The 19,907-nt window shown below is 45.9% G+C and overlaps 1 protein-coding gene across 3 annotated transcripts in view; it reads left to right on the top strand.

The window, feature by feature from the left end:
- The window catches only part of PLEKHA2 (pleckstrin homology domain containing A2), an 83,152-nt gene that overhangs the window by 42,333 nt on the left and 20,912 nt on the right, over positions 1-19,907 (top strand). For 2 of the 3 annotated variants that reach the window (XM_053578642.1, XM_053578641.1), the window contains 3 exons: positions 4,938-4,994; positions 11,806-11,854; positions 13,462-13,559. In XM_053578642.1, coding sequence (XP_053434617.1) covers positions 4,938-4,994; positions 11,806-11,854; positions 13,462-13,559 — 204 coding nt within the window. Of the gene's footprint in view, positions 1-4,933; positions 4,995-10,734; positions 10,798-11,805; positions 11,855-13,461; positions 13,560-19,907 lie in introns of those variants that run through there. The other variant, XM_053578643.1, reaches the window with a different exon arrangement.

Here is a 19,907-nt window from a genome sequence, read left to right as displayed (position 1 = left end):
AAGCCTGGGCTTTTCAAAACAAGCTCCCCAGGAGAGTGTGGTGTGTACCAAAGCTGGAGAAGCAATCTGCATACGCAAATTCAGAGAGAGGAGAGGCCAGAGCAGGCTGGAGTTGGTTGAGGACTCTTTGTGAAGGAGGGTCCTGAGTTTGTCCTTTTCCTACAAGAAAAGGAGTGAGCCAGGGAAGCAACCTGCATGGGCACCCCTTCCTAGGTGTCGTTTTTTGGTGTCCCTGCCACGCACCTGGCTGCTGACGCTGTCAGCTCTGGCTTGCCGGCACATTCTTCTTTGATCAGGAAGGTCTGCCTGGGGCTGCTGGTAATGCCACCCCTGCGGCCAGCTGTCACCATTAATCTTCTAGGTCCAGTAATTTGGGTGGACACTGAGCATCACTTTGAATCAAGCTTCACAAGTCCTGGGGCTGTTTACTCCTGTGTCATCCATTTCCCCTGGGTAGGGAAGAAGGTGTGTTGAGGGGAAGCAGCCTTTTAAGATGCTGGTCATGGGCGGCACCTGTGGCTCAGTGAGTAGGGCGCTGGCCCCATATACCCAGGGTTACGGGTTTGGACCTGGCCCTGGCCAAACTGCAATAAAAAAATAGCTGGGCATTGTGGTGGGCATCTGTATTGCCACTATTCAGGAGGCTGATGCCAGAGAATCGCCTAAGCCCAACAGCTGGAAGTTGCTATGAGCTGTGATGCCACAACATTCTACCGAGGGTGATAAAGTGAGACTGTCTCAAAAAATGTATATATATGAATAAAAATAAAATAAAAATAAATAAATAAATAAATAAAGATGTTGGTCATGTTTTCCCGGTTTCTCCGGGTAGAGAGAAAAGGTATGTTTGAGCTGGGCGAGGTGGCTCACACCTGTAATCCTAGCACTCTGGGAGGCCCGAGGCGGGTGGATTGCCTGAGCCCACAGGTTCGAGACCAGCCTGAGCCAGAGTGGGAACTCATCTCTTAAAATGGCCAGGTGTTGTGGTGGGAGCCTGTAGTCCCAGCTACTCGGGAGGCTGAGGCAAGAGGATCTCTTGAGCCCAAGAGTTTGAGGTAGCTGTGATTCCAGGGCACTCTACGAGGGTGACAAACTGAAACTCTGTCTCAAAAAAAAAAAGAGGTATGTTTGAGCCTGGGAGTAGACCCCTGTGGTAACTGGGCCGGCAGAGCTGCTGCTGTATCTTCCTCTCTGAACAAGGAGGGCTCCTGAGGAGGCTGGGGACTGAGGGTGGAATGGTCCTCAAGGGGCTGGTGGGGGATGAAGTGGTTGAAATCTGATCTGCTCACATCTGTCATTATGAGTGGGCTAGTGTCCGAATGCTTCCCTAAATCCCACGTCATTACTCATAATTTAGGATTGGGTGCTGGAGGCTTCTGGGCTGTGGTTTAGGGTGAAGAGAGTGAGTTGTGCAAGGGCAGCTCTGAGACTTGGCCTTTACATCTTGGTGTTGCAGGAGGGGGTAGGAACTACTATAGGCTAGGCTCCCTCCCTGCATCTCCACGAGTTCTCCAGCCGCCTATGAAACAGAACTTATTATCTCCATTTTATAGGTAAAGAGGCTTGCCTGTGGTCACAGAGCATTAATGTCACAGCTAGAATTCCAGCAGCTCAAGCTTTTTAAATTACAGTGTGCTGCTCCTAGGGCACTGGTGTGCAAGTCAGGAGACTAGACTTGAGTTTTGGTTCAGGCTCTGCCACCAATTGTGTGACCTTGGACAAATGCCCTCATTCCCAGGCACTTTCCTCAACTGCAAAACAGGGTGGGGGTGGTGGCAGATGCTCATTCTCTGGCAGAGAGAGACCTCAGTGTTCCTGGAGCCGTTGGCTATAATAAGGCCGGGGCAGAGGTGGGTTTTCTGGTAGCCTGACTCTGAGCAGAGGTGAGCCTTCGCCCAGAGTGGTTCGTGTTCCCCTGCAGGGCAGTGTCAGCCAATCATGTGCCTTCTTGGGAGCTGTGGCTCCTTTTTGGACTCTGATAGGGGTTATGAGACCTGTCTTTCCCTACTTAATAGAGCAGTGGTTTTTAACAGCTGTGCTATGACACACTGGTGTGCTGTGAGAGATCTTAGGTGTGCCTCGAAAATTTCTTTTTCTTTTTTTTTGTAGAGACATAGTCTCACTTTAAGGCCCTTGGTAGAGTGCCGTGGCATCACACAGCTCACAGCAACCTCCAGCTCCTGGGCTTAAGTGATTCTCTTGCCTCAGCCTCCCAAGCAGCAGGGACTACAGGTGCCCGCCACAGCACCCGGCTATTTTTTTGTTGCAGTTTGGCCGGGGCTGGGTTTGAACCCGCCACCCTCGGCATATGGGGCCGGCGCCCTACTCACTGAGCCACAGGCGCCATTAACTAAATCATTTTTGAAAGAAGTTAAAAGCATATTAAGTCTATTATTTATTTATTTATTTTTTTGAGACAGAGTCTCAAGCTATCACCCTGGGTAGACCTGGGTAGAGTGATGGGGCATCATAGCTCACAGCAACCTCCAACTCTTGGGCTCAAGTGATCCTCTTGCCTCAGTTTTCCCATTTTTACTGGAGACAGGGTCTTGCTTTTTGTGTGTGTGTGTGTGTGTGTGTGTGTGTGGTTTTTGGCCGGGGCTGGGTTTGAACCCGCCACCTCCAGCATATGGGACCGGCACCCTACTCCTTGAGCCAGAGGTGCCGCCCCAGGGTCTTGCTTTTGCTCAGGCTGGTCTCAAGCTCATAAGCTCAAGCAATCCACTCCCCTTGGCCTCCTAGAGTGTTCGGATTACAGGCGTGAGCCACCTCACCTGGCCTATTTATTCTTTTTTTTTTTTTTTTTTTAAGAGAGAGAGTCTCACTTTGTCACCCTTGGTAGAGTACTGGTGTGTCACAGCTCATAGCAACCTCCAACTCCTGAATTTAGGCGATTCTCTTGCCTCAGCCTCCCAAGTAGCTGGGACTACAGGTGCCCGCCACAACGCCTGGCTATTTTTTGTTGCAATTTGGCTGGGGCTGGGTTCAAACCCACCACCCTGGGTATATGGGGCTAGTGCCCTGCTCACTGAGCCCCAGGCATTGCCCCAGGCCTATTTATTCTTTTATGATCAACATAATTTAAGTGTGCCACTGAAGTTTAACTATAGGTTCAAGTGTGCTATGAAATAAGAGGTTGAAAAACACAGCAATAGAGGTTTTCTTTAAAAAAAAAAAAAAAGCAATCACTGTGTTGTTGAAAACATTGTGTAAATGAAAGTATAAATCAGATCATCTGCCATTCCAAATGCTAATCTGGCTACTTCAAGGCAGCTTTTCAATTTCCCAGCTCATGTGCAACAGGAAGCTGATAGAGTACAGGGTCCTTTCAATTCTGAGAATTCTTTTTTTGTCATACTATCTCCAGATCCATTTTCTTGCTTGAATTTGCTTTAAATTATGCATGTTAATCTAGATGGGAAAGGCTAGAAGGACTCTTCCCTGCAGTCTGAGACATCTCTTGATATATAGGGGTCATTTTTTCTGTGTTAATCTTTGGGTAAATAACCTAAATTCTTTCTATTCAAGATTCACCTTTGCGATTACCCCAGGTACTGGGAGTTTCAAAGGTTTGTCTTTGAAGCTGTTGGCAACAGTTTGAGAGGTCACCAGGCCCACAGAGTCGTAGGTTCTTGAGGAAGTGGATTTTCCCACGTGGATGTGAGGACATCCACAGCTGTGTTTCTAATCTGGACTGTTATTTTGATGTGTGGCTGTCCCTGTGTCTTCACTGCTTCATCCTCAACAACAGAGAAATTAGAAAGCCAAAGAGGTTATGTGGAGATGGAATGCTTTGCCAGACATGGTGCCCGTGAGTTTCTTGCTGTTTTAATAGTACACATACATAGCGTTTCATTGTGCAGACAGCATTTTGTTTGGTGCTCTTAACAGTTCTGTGAAGTAGGCTGAACAGGTTCGTTTCTTTTATTTCTGTACTGTGAGTTTGCAACCTATGTATTATGAAAAGAATTTTGAAGTGGCTTAAAACAGAACAAATTCAATGGGATTTAAGGGCAGAAAAAATACAATAGCTAACACTTATTGAGAGTCTTCTGTGTACCAGAGACAATTCTAGGTGCTGTTAGATAATCTTTCAATGGTCATATAAGGTAGGTACTATTATTATCCCTATTTTTACAGAAGGGAAAACTCAGGCTTAATGTTATTCAAAATGGGGCATAGACTTTTACCCACTGTACTAGACTACCCCTCTATAGTAAATAAGGCTTACTTGAACTTATAGTTAAACTTCCGTTGCACACTTAAATTATGTTGATAAAAAAAAAAAAGTAGTATAGGCTCAGTGCTTATAGCTCAGTGGTTATGGCGCCAGCCACATATACTGGGACTGGTGGTTCGACCCTGGTCTGGGCCTGCTAAACAACAGTGACAACTACAATTTAAAAAAAAAAAATAGCCAGCGTTGCCCTGGGTACCTGTAGTCCCACCTACTTGGGAGGCTGAGGCAAGAGAATCTCTTAAGCCCAAGAGTTTGAGGTTCCCGTGAGCTGTGAAGCTACAGCACTCTACTGAGGGTGACATAGTAAGACTCTGTCTCAAAAAAAAGAGTTAAAAAAAAAGAATATACTTACTATGCTTTGAATATCTTTCAAAAGTAATTTAATTAATAATCTTTAACAGTTTTCACAGCACACCTAAGATCTTCTCATGGCCCATCGGTTGACAATCACTGGGCTAGCGGTAATGTTATTGTCACAGGTTTCCATCAGGAATCCTGAATTATTTTACAGGAATTATTATCATCACTGTTTTGCAAGTGAGGAGCATAAACTAAAGAATGGTTAAGGGACTTGGTCAAGGTCGCCAGGCTGGAAAATGGCATAAACAGAGCTGGAATCTTGGCCTCCTGCCACTTGGTGCTGTTTCCACGGCCTCACATGGCATCCTTTCTAAAATGAAATCTGTATGTCTTTCAGAACCTGGCAGTTGGGGCAGGAGCTGTTGGATCTTTGCAGCTGACCTACATCTCGAAGGTAATGTTGGCCTGGAACTCTGTGAATTCATGTTCTTTAAGTAGGTTTAGTATCTAAACAAGAGGGAGTGTCAAGTCCTTTGGGTGCTATTATTTGGGGATGGTGCATGGGCATTAAAATTCTCCCTTCCCTCGTACATCACCTGTGGAAGCTTTGCTGCCAACTGGGGGCTTTAGGGCTGGTTAGGTAAGTTTTTGCAGGGTGGACCTGCAGCCTGGACAAGTCAGTCCCTGCTGCTTCCAGCTCCTGTGGATGTGGTGGAGGTGGCAGTTGAGCTGGGGTTAGGGAGTAGGGCATGACGTTTTTTGAAATTGAGACAAAAAGAAATACAAAAGCAACCAAAACTCCAATAACTGTAAAGGATTCTTTCAAAGGGTACAGCTAAACAGAGACACTTAGAAAGTGTCAGGGCTTCACTGGAATTTTTATAAATTACCTGGCAGGGTTACTGCCTGGAGAAGCTACTCAGATGTGCCAGGAAGATATTCAGCTGCCAGACAACAGCTGGTGAGTCTGGCGGGTAGCTGCCAAGCCATCCCATAGTCCTGTCTGTGCAGAAGGGGCTGTAGCCCATCTCCTATTTATTGAGGCTCCTATTTATTATGTGCTTATAGCACATCTCCTATTTATTGAGGGCTGTTGAACAATGCCCTCCTGTAACTGCTGAATTCAGTTTCTTTCGGCTGCCCCTCCCTGGAGCAGGCGCCACTGCTGATCCAGGATGCGCGGTGATGGAAAGGCTGGTGACTTAGAGCCTCCCCTGAAAGAGGAACTCTTTGTACAGTAAGGAGAGCCAGGTGGCAGCTGGCCAGCACTGAGGTTTCGGAAGTCCTGCTCTTTCCCCACACACCCTTGCTTCAGGCCTCTTGGGGACCTTCTGGTGCCTGGTTGGCCCTGTCACATGGCACCCTCAGGGGCTTGAGACCTAGGCCCAGAGTTGAGTGGCTGCAGGCTCCCTCTTGAAACAAACAAGCTTTGGGGAGCCCTCCACCTCTGCAGGCCAGGAGACGAGCAGGAGGGGGCCGGAGGCCTCTGGAGGAGAGCCCACCTTTAGCAGGAGGGGTAGACTGTCCTTGTGCTTGGGAGCTGCAGGCAGGGTCTGACCGACAAGGCCCAGCACAAAGGCAGGAGATACCTGGCAGAGGAAGGGGCGAGAGAAGGACCTGGGGGAGGAGGGAAGGGTCTTTTAAAGTGCAGCTTTGCTAGCACAGCTGTGGGCAAGTTCTGCTTGCTTTGTGGTGAGTACTGTGGCTGCCTCCCCAGCCCAGCCCAGCCGGAGGCCTCGGGCCTGCCTTGCCTGGCTCTCTCATCCTCAGTTTGCTGAGTCTCATTAGGGCATTTCTCTAGGAGGTTCAGAAAAAGAGAATTGAGATGGGGAGGAGGGAGCAGAGAACCTCCTCATAAAAAATGAAAACTGAAACCCTCTTCCATTGGAAAGATTTGGGAAGACTTTCGTTTGTTTGTTTTTGGTGCAGGAGGATGAAATACAATCTGCTGAATCATGATTTATAAAAGCAGCTCAGATGAGTTTTTAGAGTCCTCAGCTTTGGAGGCTGCCTCATTTAGAAAAGATGCCCTGCCTTTTAGCCCTTCCTGAGAGAGTCAGGCCTGGATGGGTGTTTTTATGTGTGTGTGTCCCAGCAAAACCCACAGCTGCTGCTGGGTCAGGTTACAAGAGCTGAGACTTTTAACTCCTGCATGACTTAATGCCAGCCAGAAAGCAGGGGTTTAACCAGAAGGATGGTTAGCCATGGTGCTGGTATTCAATCCATCATTCCAGGGTATTTCTTGTTAACCCTTAGGGATCATCTCCCAGAGGAAGCGTCTGCTGCCAGGCTTAGGGCATGCTTCCTGCCCTCTCCTGAGAGCTAGTATTGGGAAGATGGAGACCAGTGTGTGTTCCTTCAGAGAGGCAGAGATGAATGGCTTTTAATCAGAGGCCTGATGGTCCTTCTCTTTCATTCTAGCCGTCTCTGCATAGGCAGGCCCCCTGTCCCACCCCACCTGTCTTTGACTTTGTCTAATGGTCCTTCTCTTCCCTTCCAGCCATCTCTGCATAGCCAGCCCTATGTCCTACCCCAACTGCCTTTGACTTTGTCTAATGGTCCTTCTCTTCATTCCAGCTGTCTCTGCATAGCCAGCCCCATGTCCCGCCCCATCTGCCTTTGACTTTGTCTAATGGTCCTTCTCTTCCATTCCCGCCGTCTCTGCACAGCCAGCCCCCTGTCCTACCCTATCTGCCTTTGACTTTGTCTGATGGTCCTTCTCTTCCATTCCAGCCGTTTCTGTATAGCGAGCCCCCTGTCCCGCCCCATCTGCCTTTGACTTTGTCTGATGGTCCTTCTCTTCCATTCCAGCCATCTCTGCATAGTGAGCCCCATGTCCCGCCCCATCTGCCTTTGACTTTGTCTGATGGTCCTTCTCTTCCATTCCAGCCGTCTCTGCATAGCGAGCCCATGTCCCACCCCATCTGCCTTTGACTTTGTCTGATGGTCCTTCTCTTCCATTCCAGCCGTCTCTGCATAGCGAGCCCATGTCCCGCCCCATCTGCCTTTGACTTTGTCTGATTGTCCTTCTCTTCCATTCCAGCCGTCTCTGCATAGCGAGCCCATGTCCCGCCCCATCTGCCTTTGACTTTGTCTGATGGTCCTTCTTTTCCATTCCAGCCGTCTCTGCATAGCCAGCCCCATGTCCCACCCCATCTGTGTTGTCCTGTTTTGTCTGGCCTTGCCCTCTGTTATCTGTGGTGAAGAATTTCCTAGAACAGTGCTTCTTAACTTTTTTGGGGGAGGGGGGGTTGTGGATCTTTTTGAATATCTGATGAAAAGCATGGACTCAGTTTCCAGATAGTGTATAGTTGTGTGTACACACCTTGACTTTGCCGATAATTTTGTTGGGGGGGGCTCACTGACTCCCTGAAGCTCGTCTACAGACCCCACTTCAGAACCCTTTCAGTCATCCTTTGTGGGCGGCTGCTGTTCCCTCCTCCTGACACCAGCTCCTGGGGTAAGATCACCCAGACACTGGGCAGAGCTGCACCAGACCTAAGACCTTGTTTGTTGCTGCTGCTTCTGCCAGAGGGGCCCAGCTCCCTTCCAGTCAAGGGAAGACAGGGTGGGGCTGGCCCCAGCCGTGCCAGCCACTGACCAGCTTGCTGCCCCTGTGGTCTCTGTTTGATCTGATAAGGGCAAGTTCCTGAGAGTCTGTTGTGCTGTGGGGCAGTCCTGTCTGTGTGTGAGAGTCAGGCTGTCAGGTTTCCTCAGCCATCTGTAGCCACGCTTCTTTGTGAGGCTCTTCTCTGTTTCTTCACCAGGTCTGAAAGTGGCACGATCACTCACATGCAGTGGGGTTGGGGTAGGGTGAGATGATTCCTCTGAGTGGGTGAGGGTTCCTCTTAGTGACCGGATGTCAGGAAGAGACCAAATCTCCACCTCCATAATAAGTTAGTCTCCCCTTGGCCCTTCTGTCTGAAGGGCACAGCAGCAGGTAGGTGTAACTTCACGTCCCTCTTTTGCCATTACGTGACTGTAAGAAGGGGACTAGTCATTTTACTCTGGCTTCACTAATCGGGAAGCTGATGGGAGACACAGAGAGTCTTAACCTTGCTATGTGGCCCATCAAGGCAGAATTAGAACCTATGCTGTTAATTCAGTAATGAGTTGCTTTGCCAAAATCATCCTCCCATGGTGAGCCATGAGGCAGGAGGCAAGTTGAGATGTACACGGCATGTACTCACACATACCTCTTTTTTTTTTGAGACAGAGTCTTATTGTGTCGCCCTTGGTAGAGTGCTGTGGTGTCCTAGCTCACAGCAACCTCAAATTCTTGAGTTTAAATGATTCTCTTGCCCGCCACATGCCCGGCTATTTTTTGGTTGTAGTTGTCATTGTTTGGCAGGTCCAGGCCAGATTCGAATCCGCCAGCTCTAGTGTACGTGGCTGGTGCCCTAGCTACTTGAGCTATAGGCGCCACCTTCACATAACCTCTTTGACCGAGACTGGAGAAGCACATAAAACAGACGCAAAGCAGGACAGCGTCTTTGAAAGCTCCAGTTCCCACTATAAGTGCCTGGGGTAGCATTCTCATGAGCTAGGCTGGCTAGTAAGTGCTGGCCAAGGTGGAGCATTTGTAATCCAAACAGTGAAGACTGTCAGCCAGTGGTGCTGTCTCTAGCCAGTGGTGATCATGTGTTTTTCAGAGACAGGGCGATTCTCATAAACCAGAGAGAGTCTTGGAGTGAGTACCTGGCTGCTTAGTGTCATTCTCATGGTGAACACAGAGAGGAGCTGCGTTCTAAGGGCCAGGACATCCAGGGCTGTTTCACAGTGGTCAGGGTTATTTGGAGACCAAACAGGACAAGCAGGAGTTCAGGAGTCTTTGGACTAGAGGGCCTGTGGAACGTGGCTGCTCAGGGACAGAACAAGAGCACAATTCATAGATAGACCACAGCGGCTGCAAGCAGCATGACACATTGTGGTTCAGGCTGCCTTCAGGGGTCAGAGACCCAGGGACGCAGTGTGGCGAGGGGGCCGGGCCGCTGTGCCATATACTGCCAGTGGCCTGTGAGTTGGGACACGAGTGAGTGTGGGGACTTTGCGTCTACACTTAGGATGTGTAGGTTCCCCTTTGCTTAAATCCTCATTTTTTTCAGGACTTTTTTTAGGACCTATGGCCTTACGTCTTGGTAAACATATCAAAAATGCATCCATATTCCATAAATATAATTGTTTGGCTATTAAAAATTTGAAAAAAATATAGTCATTTTGCTTTTGTTAAGGATCTGGTGATGATTAGCTCATTTAATTTATGCTTGGTTCTAATTTTCAGGCAATCCTCTTGCATATACAGAGGAATTCTTGTGAAGTAAGAAAATCTAAGCTATTAATTGTGTAGTGAAGTTTTTTTGAATGCGTCATTGAAAAGTGAATGAAGTTGACTTATTGTGACAGCTTGTACACATCTACTTGTCAGTCAGATTGCCATAATGCTGTTCTGCAGACATTTAACTAAATGTTTATTAACATTGGATATGTCATCTTTGACTTGTATGTTGGAGGCTAGGCAATTTTTCTGGGTCTTGTATGTTTTTGCAGTCCCTGAGAAGCTCTTGGGCCCTCAACATTGTACCCATAGTTCCGAGTGACATTATTATCTCTTATTTGATAGAACAGGAAATGGAGGTCACATAGCTGCGATACCCGTCATTTGAGAGTCTGTGTGTCCAAAGCCCAGGCTGTACTGCCTGTCTTCCTTCTCATCTTTTATAAGGTGCTACCTCAGTTTCCATTTGAGTATTTGGGGTGACAGTAGTTGTGGTTAAGGAATCTGGACAGTTCTATAAGAAGAACTTGTAGCCAAGAGTGAGAACCTAGGTAAGACTGGAGGGCTAGTCATTGTTAGACCCTAGCAACTGTGAGCCGTGAGGAGAATTTAATTTCAACTCCAGGTTTTCTTCAGCTCCTGGCTTCTAAAATGCCTCTCATTAAAGCAAGAACCACTCCTAAGGCCCCTGGGTGAGGACAAGTAGAAAGAAGAACGCTTGTGGCTGGAAAGGAGATGGAGGTGAGGATCATGGCAGTGAATCATCCCCAGCTGAGGTTCCACGGGAAGGTGGCTGCCTCCCTAGAGGTCCAGTACGGTGGTAGAGGCCTGCTCTGAGGAGGTCCAGCCTAAATCAAGGACAGTCAGCTAGTGTTTGTAGCCGTGAGATGGAATATGAGTGGCTGTCTGTATCTTTCAGTGTGTTTGAAGCTGAATGATGAAGGCTTACATACGCAGACACTCAGGAATGTACATGCAAGAGGTAGGATTGCAAAAGTAAGATGGAAGAAAGCAAGAGGAGGTATAAAAATACTTCCATTTCCTCACGCCCTTCCCTGAAATACACAGGTATACTCTCTGACTCCATCAACCCCTCTGTGGGTGCGGGGAAAGTGCTCATTTTCATGGTTAGGTGGTCAGGATAGATGCAAAGGCAGTTGGACAGTGTGTCTAAATGCAGAGAGTGGCGTGCACCCGCCTCTTATTTCCTGCTCTTGATTATAATCAATGTATCTGTAGCAATACCACCTTCAGCTGGGAGAACTGCTTAGGGAGGGGGCTGGTGGTTGGAAAGAGAAGAGGGAGTAAAATCCTGCTGGTGTGAGTTAGGCCAGGACAGATTTTGTGGGTTGAAGAGAATTTTTTTAGGACTCAAATGGCTTTTAAAAGTCTTTCTTGCAAAGACAAAGATTAACACAGACATCAAAGGCTGGGTATGGTGGCTCACATCTGTAATCCTAGCACTCTAGGAGGCCAGGGCAGGTGCATTATTTGAGCTCAGAGTTTGAGACCAGCTTGAGCAAGAACAAGACCCCATCTCTACTAAAAAGAGAAAAACTAGCCAGGCATATGTCTGGTACCTGCAGTCCCAGTGACATGGGAGGCTGAGGCAACAGCATTGCCTGAGCTCAAGAGCCTGAGGTTGCTGTGAGCTATGTTGACGCCACGGCACTCTACCTAGGGTGACAGAGCAAAACTCTGTCTCAAAAAGAAAAAAAAAAAAAGCAAACCACAGACATCAAGACAGTAGTTATTTCTGAGGGGTGGGGATTCTGTCAGGGAAGGGACATGCACAGAGCTTCTACAAATAGGACTGATAAAACTTACTTCTTGATCTGGATGATAACTACAGAGTTTTCACCATATATATTTTTTTTTGAAATGTACACATAAGTTCGATGTACTCTCTTTATGTATAAAAACTTCCGCAATAAGTTTTCAACACTGTTAGAAACATTTTCATGTTTCTTTTATTTTTTATTTAATTTAGGTGAGCATAGCTACCCCAAAGCAGAAACCAAAAACACCGTTTTGCTTTGGTAAGTACTGAGCCAGGGGATGGATTTTCTTAACACTTGTACAACAACTTCCTCTTTTGCATGGAGGCAGTCCTGTGACCACATGTGACTGTACCCTGTGTGTATGAGTGACTTCAGTCACAGGGATGTTCCTGGGTGTCAGGTGGTATTAGTTTCCTTGGTTTTGCTGCAAAGACTGTTACTAACATAAGGCCAGAGAGACAGGGACCAGTAACATTTCAGCTTTCTTTTTCTTTTGGTTTTAATTTTCCTTTAACTGACAATAATTGTACATTTCCTGGGGTATAGAATGTATACTGTCATTAGCATATCTACTATGTATCATGTCAAAAATTTATCTTTTTGGGGTTTTATTTAATAGATAAGTAACAGTTATGCAGTAACAGTAAAGTTACTGTTTAACAGTAAAGTTTAACTTTACTGTTTAACTGTTACAGTTTAACAGTAAAGTTAAACTAACTTTAGTTTTCTTGATACCATAGAGGAGGAACAAAATGTCTTCTAGAAGTTTCTGGGAACCTTCATTTTAAAGCTTAGTAAAACCATGCCCGGGAAGGGGGAGGCTCATGGGAGGTTTTGTCAGGAAGAGGAGAATAGAAAGGAAGGAGCATTCTGGGGAGCATCTCTTGCCCAAAGAGTGACAGTGTTGAGGGAGGATGTAGGAAGCCAAGCTGCTCAGTCGGTGCCCACATCAGGGAATCATCCCTGAAATCAGTGGATAAGTCACTGAATAGTTACTCGGCTCCCACCCTGCTCTCATAACTGTAGGAAGTGCTATGAGGAAATGATAACAGGGCGTTTCTGTTGACTGTCAAGGATGGTTCTGAATATCAGCCTCATGTAGGCAGGGATATTCCTGGGCTTTACCATGGTGGTATTCCAAGCACTTAGATGGCTCCTGGTGTATAGTGGGTGCTCAGTAAATATTAATTGAAGGAGCTGATGAATTCTGGGTCTACCCCATGAAGCTCACCTCCCACAGTTCAGGCTGATGTTGATAGTAAAGTAATCCCTTGAGCTATTCTTTCTCCCCACTTCAAATTGGTTCAAACGTCTTTGGTGCTCTCATTCTTCCATTTCTTTCAAACATCACGGTCAAGCTCAAAAATGACTTTCAGATTTTGTGGTCATCATATCTTAAAAAAATAATAATAATAAGCCTAGGAGTACACTGTAAGCCCAGTAGGATGCTCAGAGGACAAAACAGGTTGACAGTGAGGCCAGAGTCACAGATTTGAGACTCTGATAAGCCTTCTTCCATTTCCCAGCCATAGACAGGCTCCCAATCCAACCCTTTTACGTCATGCCTGTAAATCTCTTAGCATTGCTATAGAGGCCAGCCTTGTCACCACAGAGCAGCACATGAAGGCTGCTGTTAAAGTTGTCAGGTGAACTTCTTGGGGCCAGTGGGATAACCCTTGTTTCTAAAGATGAGAGGGAGAGCGAGCAGTGTAGTCCGGTGCTCCCTGAATATCCCTGCATGTGACTCAGCCTCATGGGAAATTTCTTGACCTGCTTTGTGGGTTCATTTGTCTTGCTGCTTCTGCTTCTCTTCTTGGGTTGTGTTCTGATTGATAATTTCTCCCTCTTCTCCATGACTTTTTCAGTTATCAATGCTCTGTCTCAGAGATATTTTCTTCAAGCCAATGACCAGAAAGACCTGAAAGACTGGGTTGAAGCCCTGAACCAAGCCAGCAAGATCACCGTACGTACGGTCTCTCCTCCTTCCTGGGGGTAGTAAAAGTGCTTCTTTCCAGCATATCGCTTGTTTGGAGTTGAGAGAATAATAACTCAGATGGTAGCAGGGACCTTCCCAGGGTCCTGGTACAGACTGATTCTCTCTTGCCTCTCCCTCTGCCTGCGCTGAGTTGAACTGAGAGTTTGAGTTCGAATCAAGTTCAAGGGGAAGTTTATGGAGTGTCCCCTTCATGGCTTTCTGGGAGGGTTCCTGGTCATTCATGGTTTGGGTAATTCTGGATGCTGATTCAGGATAGGAAAATGGATTTCTGACTGTCAGGGAAAATGATAAGTGAGGAAAATGACTGTGAGGAGGGGGAAGTCAGAACTTTTTCCTGGGTACTCTTCCTAACTTTCCAGAGGTTGCTTGGAGGGTCAATCCAAGCCATCCATCAGCCTGTCCTGGAACTATTCCATGAGTCCTCTCATTTTTCTGATTAAGCTAACAAAGAGTTCCTTTATTCTTCATTAGCCTAGAAATACAGATATACAGAAAAAGAAAGAGGAAAGGATAAGAAGGAAGGAGAGGAAAAACTGTATGTTTTGGAATAAACTAGACCTTTAATCTATAAGAGAGGCAGACTCCTGGCTTATAAACCATGGTTCATATGCTGAAAAGTTTGAGTTTCTTTATTACACAATCAGAAATGCTTAAATTTAGTGGTCAAGACAGCATGGTACTGGCACAAAAATAGAGACATAGACACTTGGAATTGAATTGAAAACGAAGAAATTGAAAACCAAAAAAAAAAAACAAAAAAAAAAACAAAAACCAAGAAACTAGCATCTTACAACCACCTAATCTTCAATAAAACAAACAAGAACATACCTTGGGGGAAAGACTCCCTATTCAATAATGGTGTTGGGAGAACTGGATGTCTACATGTAAAAGACTGAAACTGGATCCATACCTTTCCCCACTCACAAAAATTGATTCAAGATGGATAAAGGACTTAAATTTAAGGCATGAAACAATAAAAATCCTCAAAGAAAGCATAGGAAAAACACTGGAAGATATTGGCCTGGGGAAAGACTTCATGAAGAAGACTGCCATGGCAATTGCAATAACAACAAAAATAAACAAATGGGACTTCATTAAACTGAAAAGCTTCTGTACAGCTAAGAAGACAACAACCAAAGCAAAGAGACAACCTACACAATGGGAAAGGATATTTGCATATTTTGAATCAGACTTGATAACTAGGATCTATAGAGAACTCAAATTAATCCACATGAAAAAAGCCAACAATCCCATATACAAATGGCAAGAGACAGAATAGAACCTTCTCTAAAGATGACAGACGAACAAACATATGAAAAAATGTTCATCATCTCTATATATTAGAGAAATGCAAATCAAAACAACCCTGAGATATCATCTAACCCCAGTGAGAATGACCCATATCACAAAATCTCAAAACTGCAGATGCTGGCGTGGATGTGGAGAGAAGGGAACACTTGTACACTGGTGGTGGGATCGCAAACTAGTACAACCTTTCTGGAAGGAAGTATGGAGAAACCTCAAAGCACTCAAGCTAGACCTCCCATTTGATCCTGCAATCCCATTACTGGGCATCTACCCAGAAGGAAAAAAATCCTTTTATCATAAGGACACTTGTACTAGACTATTTATTGCAGCTCAATTTACAATCGCCAAAATGTGGAAACAGCCTAAATGCCCACCAACCCAGGAATGGATTAACAAGCTGTGGTATATGTATACCATGGAATACTATTCCGCTATTAAAAAAAATGGAGACTTTATATCCTTTGTATTAACCTGGATGGAAGTGGAAGACATTATTCTTAGTAAAGCATCACAAGAATGGAGAAGCATGAATCCTATGTACTCAATTTTGATATGAGGACAATTAATGACAATTATGGTTATAGGGGGGAGGAAAAGCAGAAAGAGGGAAGGAGGGAGGGGGGTGGGGCCTTGGTGTGTGTCACACTTTATGGGGGCAAGACATGATTGCAAGAGGGACTTTGCCTAACAATTGCAATCAGTGTAACCTGGCTTATTGTACCCTCAATGAATCCCCAACAATAAAAAAAAAAAAAAAGAAATGCTTACATTTGAGGGACTTGTAATAATAACAACTTTGCACTGGGGTAAATAAGTCATTCTTCCAGAGACCTCAGAGTTCCTGTATATAAATGAATGGAAGAAATCTATTCACCTATGTGGCATTTGTGTTGCTTGACCCAAATTGGGTACAATTGAGTCATCTAAGCAGTTCTGCTTGTTAGCTTGCTATTCTGATAAACCGTGATAAACCTGTGAAAAGAGAGCATACTGACAGGCAGGAGGAAGGGAGATTGTTGCTAGCTCGCTCACACGTGCTAACTTGTATGCTGGTTACAAGGCTCCAGAGTGCTGGTTTTAGTAAAGACTTTCTTCACTCATGTTGGGGGTCCTCACCCTTTAGCATCCTTTATAATTTTGAGTTTCTTTCAGTGTCTAATACTTGATTCTTTTTTTAAAGACAGAGTCTCACTTTATCACCCTCGGTAGAGGGCCAAAAGCATCACAGCTCACAGCAACATCCAACTCTTGGGCTTAGGCAATTCTCTTGCGTCAGCCTTCCGAGTAGCTGGGACCACAGGCCCCTGCCACAATGCCTGGCTATTTTTTGTTGCAGTTTGGCTGGGGTCAGATTCGAACCTGCCACCCTCGGTGTATGGGGCCGGTGCCCTACTCACTGAGCCACAGGTGTAGCCCTTGTTTTTTTTTTTTTTTTTTTGTGAGGGGACAGAGTCTTTGTTCTCCTGGCTGGAGTACGGTGGTATGATCATAGCTCACTGCAACCTCAAATACCTGGGCTCAAGCCATCTGCCTGCCTCATCCTCCTGAGTAGCTGGAAGTACAGGTGCCTGCCACCATACTCAACTGATATTTCTTATTTTCTTTTTTTTGGAGACAGTCTCATTCTTTTGCCCTGGGTAGAATGCCATTGCGTCTCAGCTCACAGCAACCTTAAACTTTTGGGTTCAAGCGATTTTCTTGCTTCAGCCTCCCAAATAGCTGAGACTAACCCACCACAATGCCTGGTTAGTTGTTCTATTTTTAGTAGAGATGGGATCTCGCTTTTGCTCAGGCTTGTCTCAAACTCCTGAGCTCAAGGGATCCACCCGTTTCAGCCTCCCAAACTGCTAGTATTGCAGCATGAGCCACCACACCAACTGATACTTCTTTTTTTTTTTATAGAGTCTCACTGTTGGTCAGGCTGGTCTCAAACTGCTGGCCTCAAGTGATCCTCCTACCTTGGCCTTCTAGACTGCTGGGTTACCATGTCACCCCAGTACTCAATTCAGAGTCTCCTCCTGGATTTCTGCCTCTGTTCTGGAGTGCTGAATGGGGCTAGACAGCCCACAAGGCAGCAAGAAGGCTCTTTGCCTTTATTTCGTGCATCGAGGGCAGAGTTGCTCTAAGCAACTCACTTCCCCTGCCTCTTCTCTGGCCCCACAGAGCAGATGTTACAGGCTACAGGAGTGGGAGGAAGCACGATGGTGCCAGAAGTTGGAAGTCTAAAGGCTGGAATGTCAGAGCTGCCTTTGGAGTCTCCACAGTCTCCGAGATCCTCCTCATTTTCCTTTGCTTGACTGTGTATCTCTTGTGCCTACTGTCAAAAGTCCCAGGGAGGAGAAGGAAGAGGGGGGCTACCCTACTAATTCCTGATCTCTTTGCGTCCTGGAAGAGTTTACTCCTTTCCTCACTCTTGACATCATCCTGTAATGTGTGGTCCTTCCCTGGGGAGGCTAGGATGAATTGGGCAGATATGGGGCTATGGTGCCACATGGGTGAAACAGGTGTTTATTTTTGGGCATCACGTGTGAAGTGAAGCATCACACTCTGAGGGAACACCGAGATGAAAGAGGAACAAGTATGTCATGAGCCAAACTTTTGCAAGTCCTCTGACTTTCACCTCTCACATCAGTCTGGTGAGATGGGTTGTTTTACTGCTGTTGCTCACATGAGGAAAATGGAGACAAGGGTCTTGCCTAAGGTCAAGAGGTTTGTCAGTGGTAGAGCTAACCCAGATCTAATTTCTAAGATCTAGGAGTTTATAAAAATATTAAAAGCAGCAGTTATCCAGTGTGTTAAATTACACAATACTTTCCCACATATGGCTTCATTTTAGCTTTGTAAAAACCTTAGATAGGAAAGGCCTGTGTTATCCCTATTTAAAAGTGAAGATCTAGCATTCTGAGAGGTTGAGGCAGGTGGATTGCCTGAGCTTACAGGTTCAAGACCAGCCTGAGCAAAAGTGAGACCCCATCTCTACTAAAAATAGAAAAACTTAGGCAGGAGGATTGCTTGAGCCTGAGTTGGAGGTTGCTGTGAGCTATGATGCTACTGTACTCTACCCAGGTGACAGCTTGAGACTCTGTCTCAAAAAAAAGGTAAAGAAATGGAAATACCTAGAGATGAATGTGATTTGCCCAAGGTCATGGAGCAAGGATGGATCCAGTTTTTCTGTCCACAAATTGCTCTTCATTTTATGCTAAGGTCACTGAATCCTTATTTGTTTGCTTATTTTTGAGACAGAGTCTCACTGTGTCACTGGGTCTAGAGAGTAGTGGCATTATCATAGTTCGCTGCAACCCTAGACTCATAGGCTCAAGGGATCCTTCCTGCTTCAGCCTCCTTAGTAACTAGGACTACAGGTATGCACCACTGTGCCCAGCTTTTTCTATTTTTTTTTTTTTTTTTGAGACAGAGCCTCAAGCTGTCACCCTGGGTAGAGTGCTGTGGCATCATAGCTCACAGCAACCTCCAACTCCTGGGCTCAAGCGATTCTCTTGCCGCCGCCAACCAAGTAGCTGGGATTATAGGCACCTGCCACAATGCCCGGCTATTTTTTTGGTTGCAGCCGTCATTGTTGTTTGGTGGGCCGGGCTAGATTCAAACCCTCCAGCTCAGGTGTATGTGGCTGGCGCTTTAGTCACTTGAGCCACAGGTGCCAAGCCAGCTTTTTCTATTTTTATAGACACAGAATCTTGCTCTTACTCACGCTGGTCTTGAACTCCTGGCCTTAAGCAATCCTCCTGACTAAGGCCCCCAAAGTGCTAGGATTACAGGCATGAACCACTGTGCCCAGCTTGAGTCCCTTTTTTAAAGAAAATATTAGACATATAGTATTTAAAGAATTGGGTTCTCTCACAGTGTTAGTATTCGTGTGTTTCCTAGGGCTGTTACAACAAATTGGCAGGCTTAAAACAATAGAAGTTGAGGAAGGGGGAAGGGGGTTACGGTGTATGGCACACCTCTTGGGGACAGGACACAATTACAAGAGGGACTTTACCTAACAGCTGCAATCAGTGTAACCTAATTCTTTGTACTCTCAATGAATCCCAAACAATTGAGAGAAAAAATGGAAGTTTATTTTCTTATAGTTCTAGAAACGACATGTCTGAAATCATGGTGTCATCAGGGCCACGCTCCTCTGAAGGTTCTGGGGGAGAATCTCTCATTGCCTTTCCAGCTTCTGGAAGCTCCTGGCATTCCTTGCTGTCCCTTTGTTTGTAGCTGTGTCCCTTCATCTCTGCCTGTCATCACAGGGCCTTCTGCTTGCATGGCTGTATGTCTTTTCCTCTTTATGAGGACTTCGGTCCCTGGACTTCAGACCCACCCTGTATGGCCTCAATTGAATTTCACTAATTACTATGCAACAACTCTACTGCCGAATGTGGGCATGTTCTGAGATTATGGGTGGACAGTTTTGGGGGGACATTATTCAACTCACTGCTTTTTTTTTAGTATTATTATTATTTTTTTTATTGTTGGGGATTCATTGAGTTTTTTTTTTTTTTACTTTTTAAGTTTTTTTTTTTTTTATTGTTGGGGATTCATTGAGGGTACAAGAAACCAGGTTACACTGATTGCATTTGTTAGGTAAAGTCCCTCTTACAATTGTGTCTTGCCCCAAAAAGGTGTGTTATACCCCCCCACCCCCTTCCCTTTCTCTGCTCTTCCCTTCTCCCACCCCCTCCCTCTTTCCCTCTCTCTCACTGCTTTTCATAAAATGGTTGAAAATTGAGCAGTAGGCTGAGCGTGGTGGTTCATACCTGTAATCCTAGCACTCTGAGAGGCCAAGGTGTGTGTATTGCTTGAGCTCAGGAGTTCTGAGACCAGCCTGAGCAAGTGTGAGACCAAAACTAGCTGGGCGTGGTGGCGCCCACCTGTAATCCTAGCTCTCTGGGTGGCTGAGGTAGGTGGATGGCCTGAGCTCACAAGTTTGAGACCAGCCTCAGCAAGATCAAGACCTTGTCTCTTAAAAACAAACAAACAAACAAAAAAATAGATGGGCAT

Source organism: Nycticebus coucang, chromosome 24 (genome assembly GCF_027406575.1).
Source record: "Nycticebus coucang isolate mNycCou1 chromosome 24, mNycCou1.pri, whole genome shotgun sequence".
Classification (NCBI taxonomy): Eukaryota; Metazoa; Chordata; class Mammalia; order Primates; family Lorisidae; genus Nycticebus; species Nycticebus coucang.
Note: the sequence above shows the minus strand (reverse complement) of the source record. Positions and strands in the feature narration are given on the sequence as shown.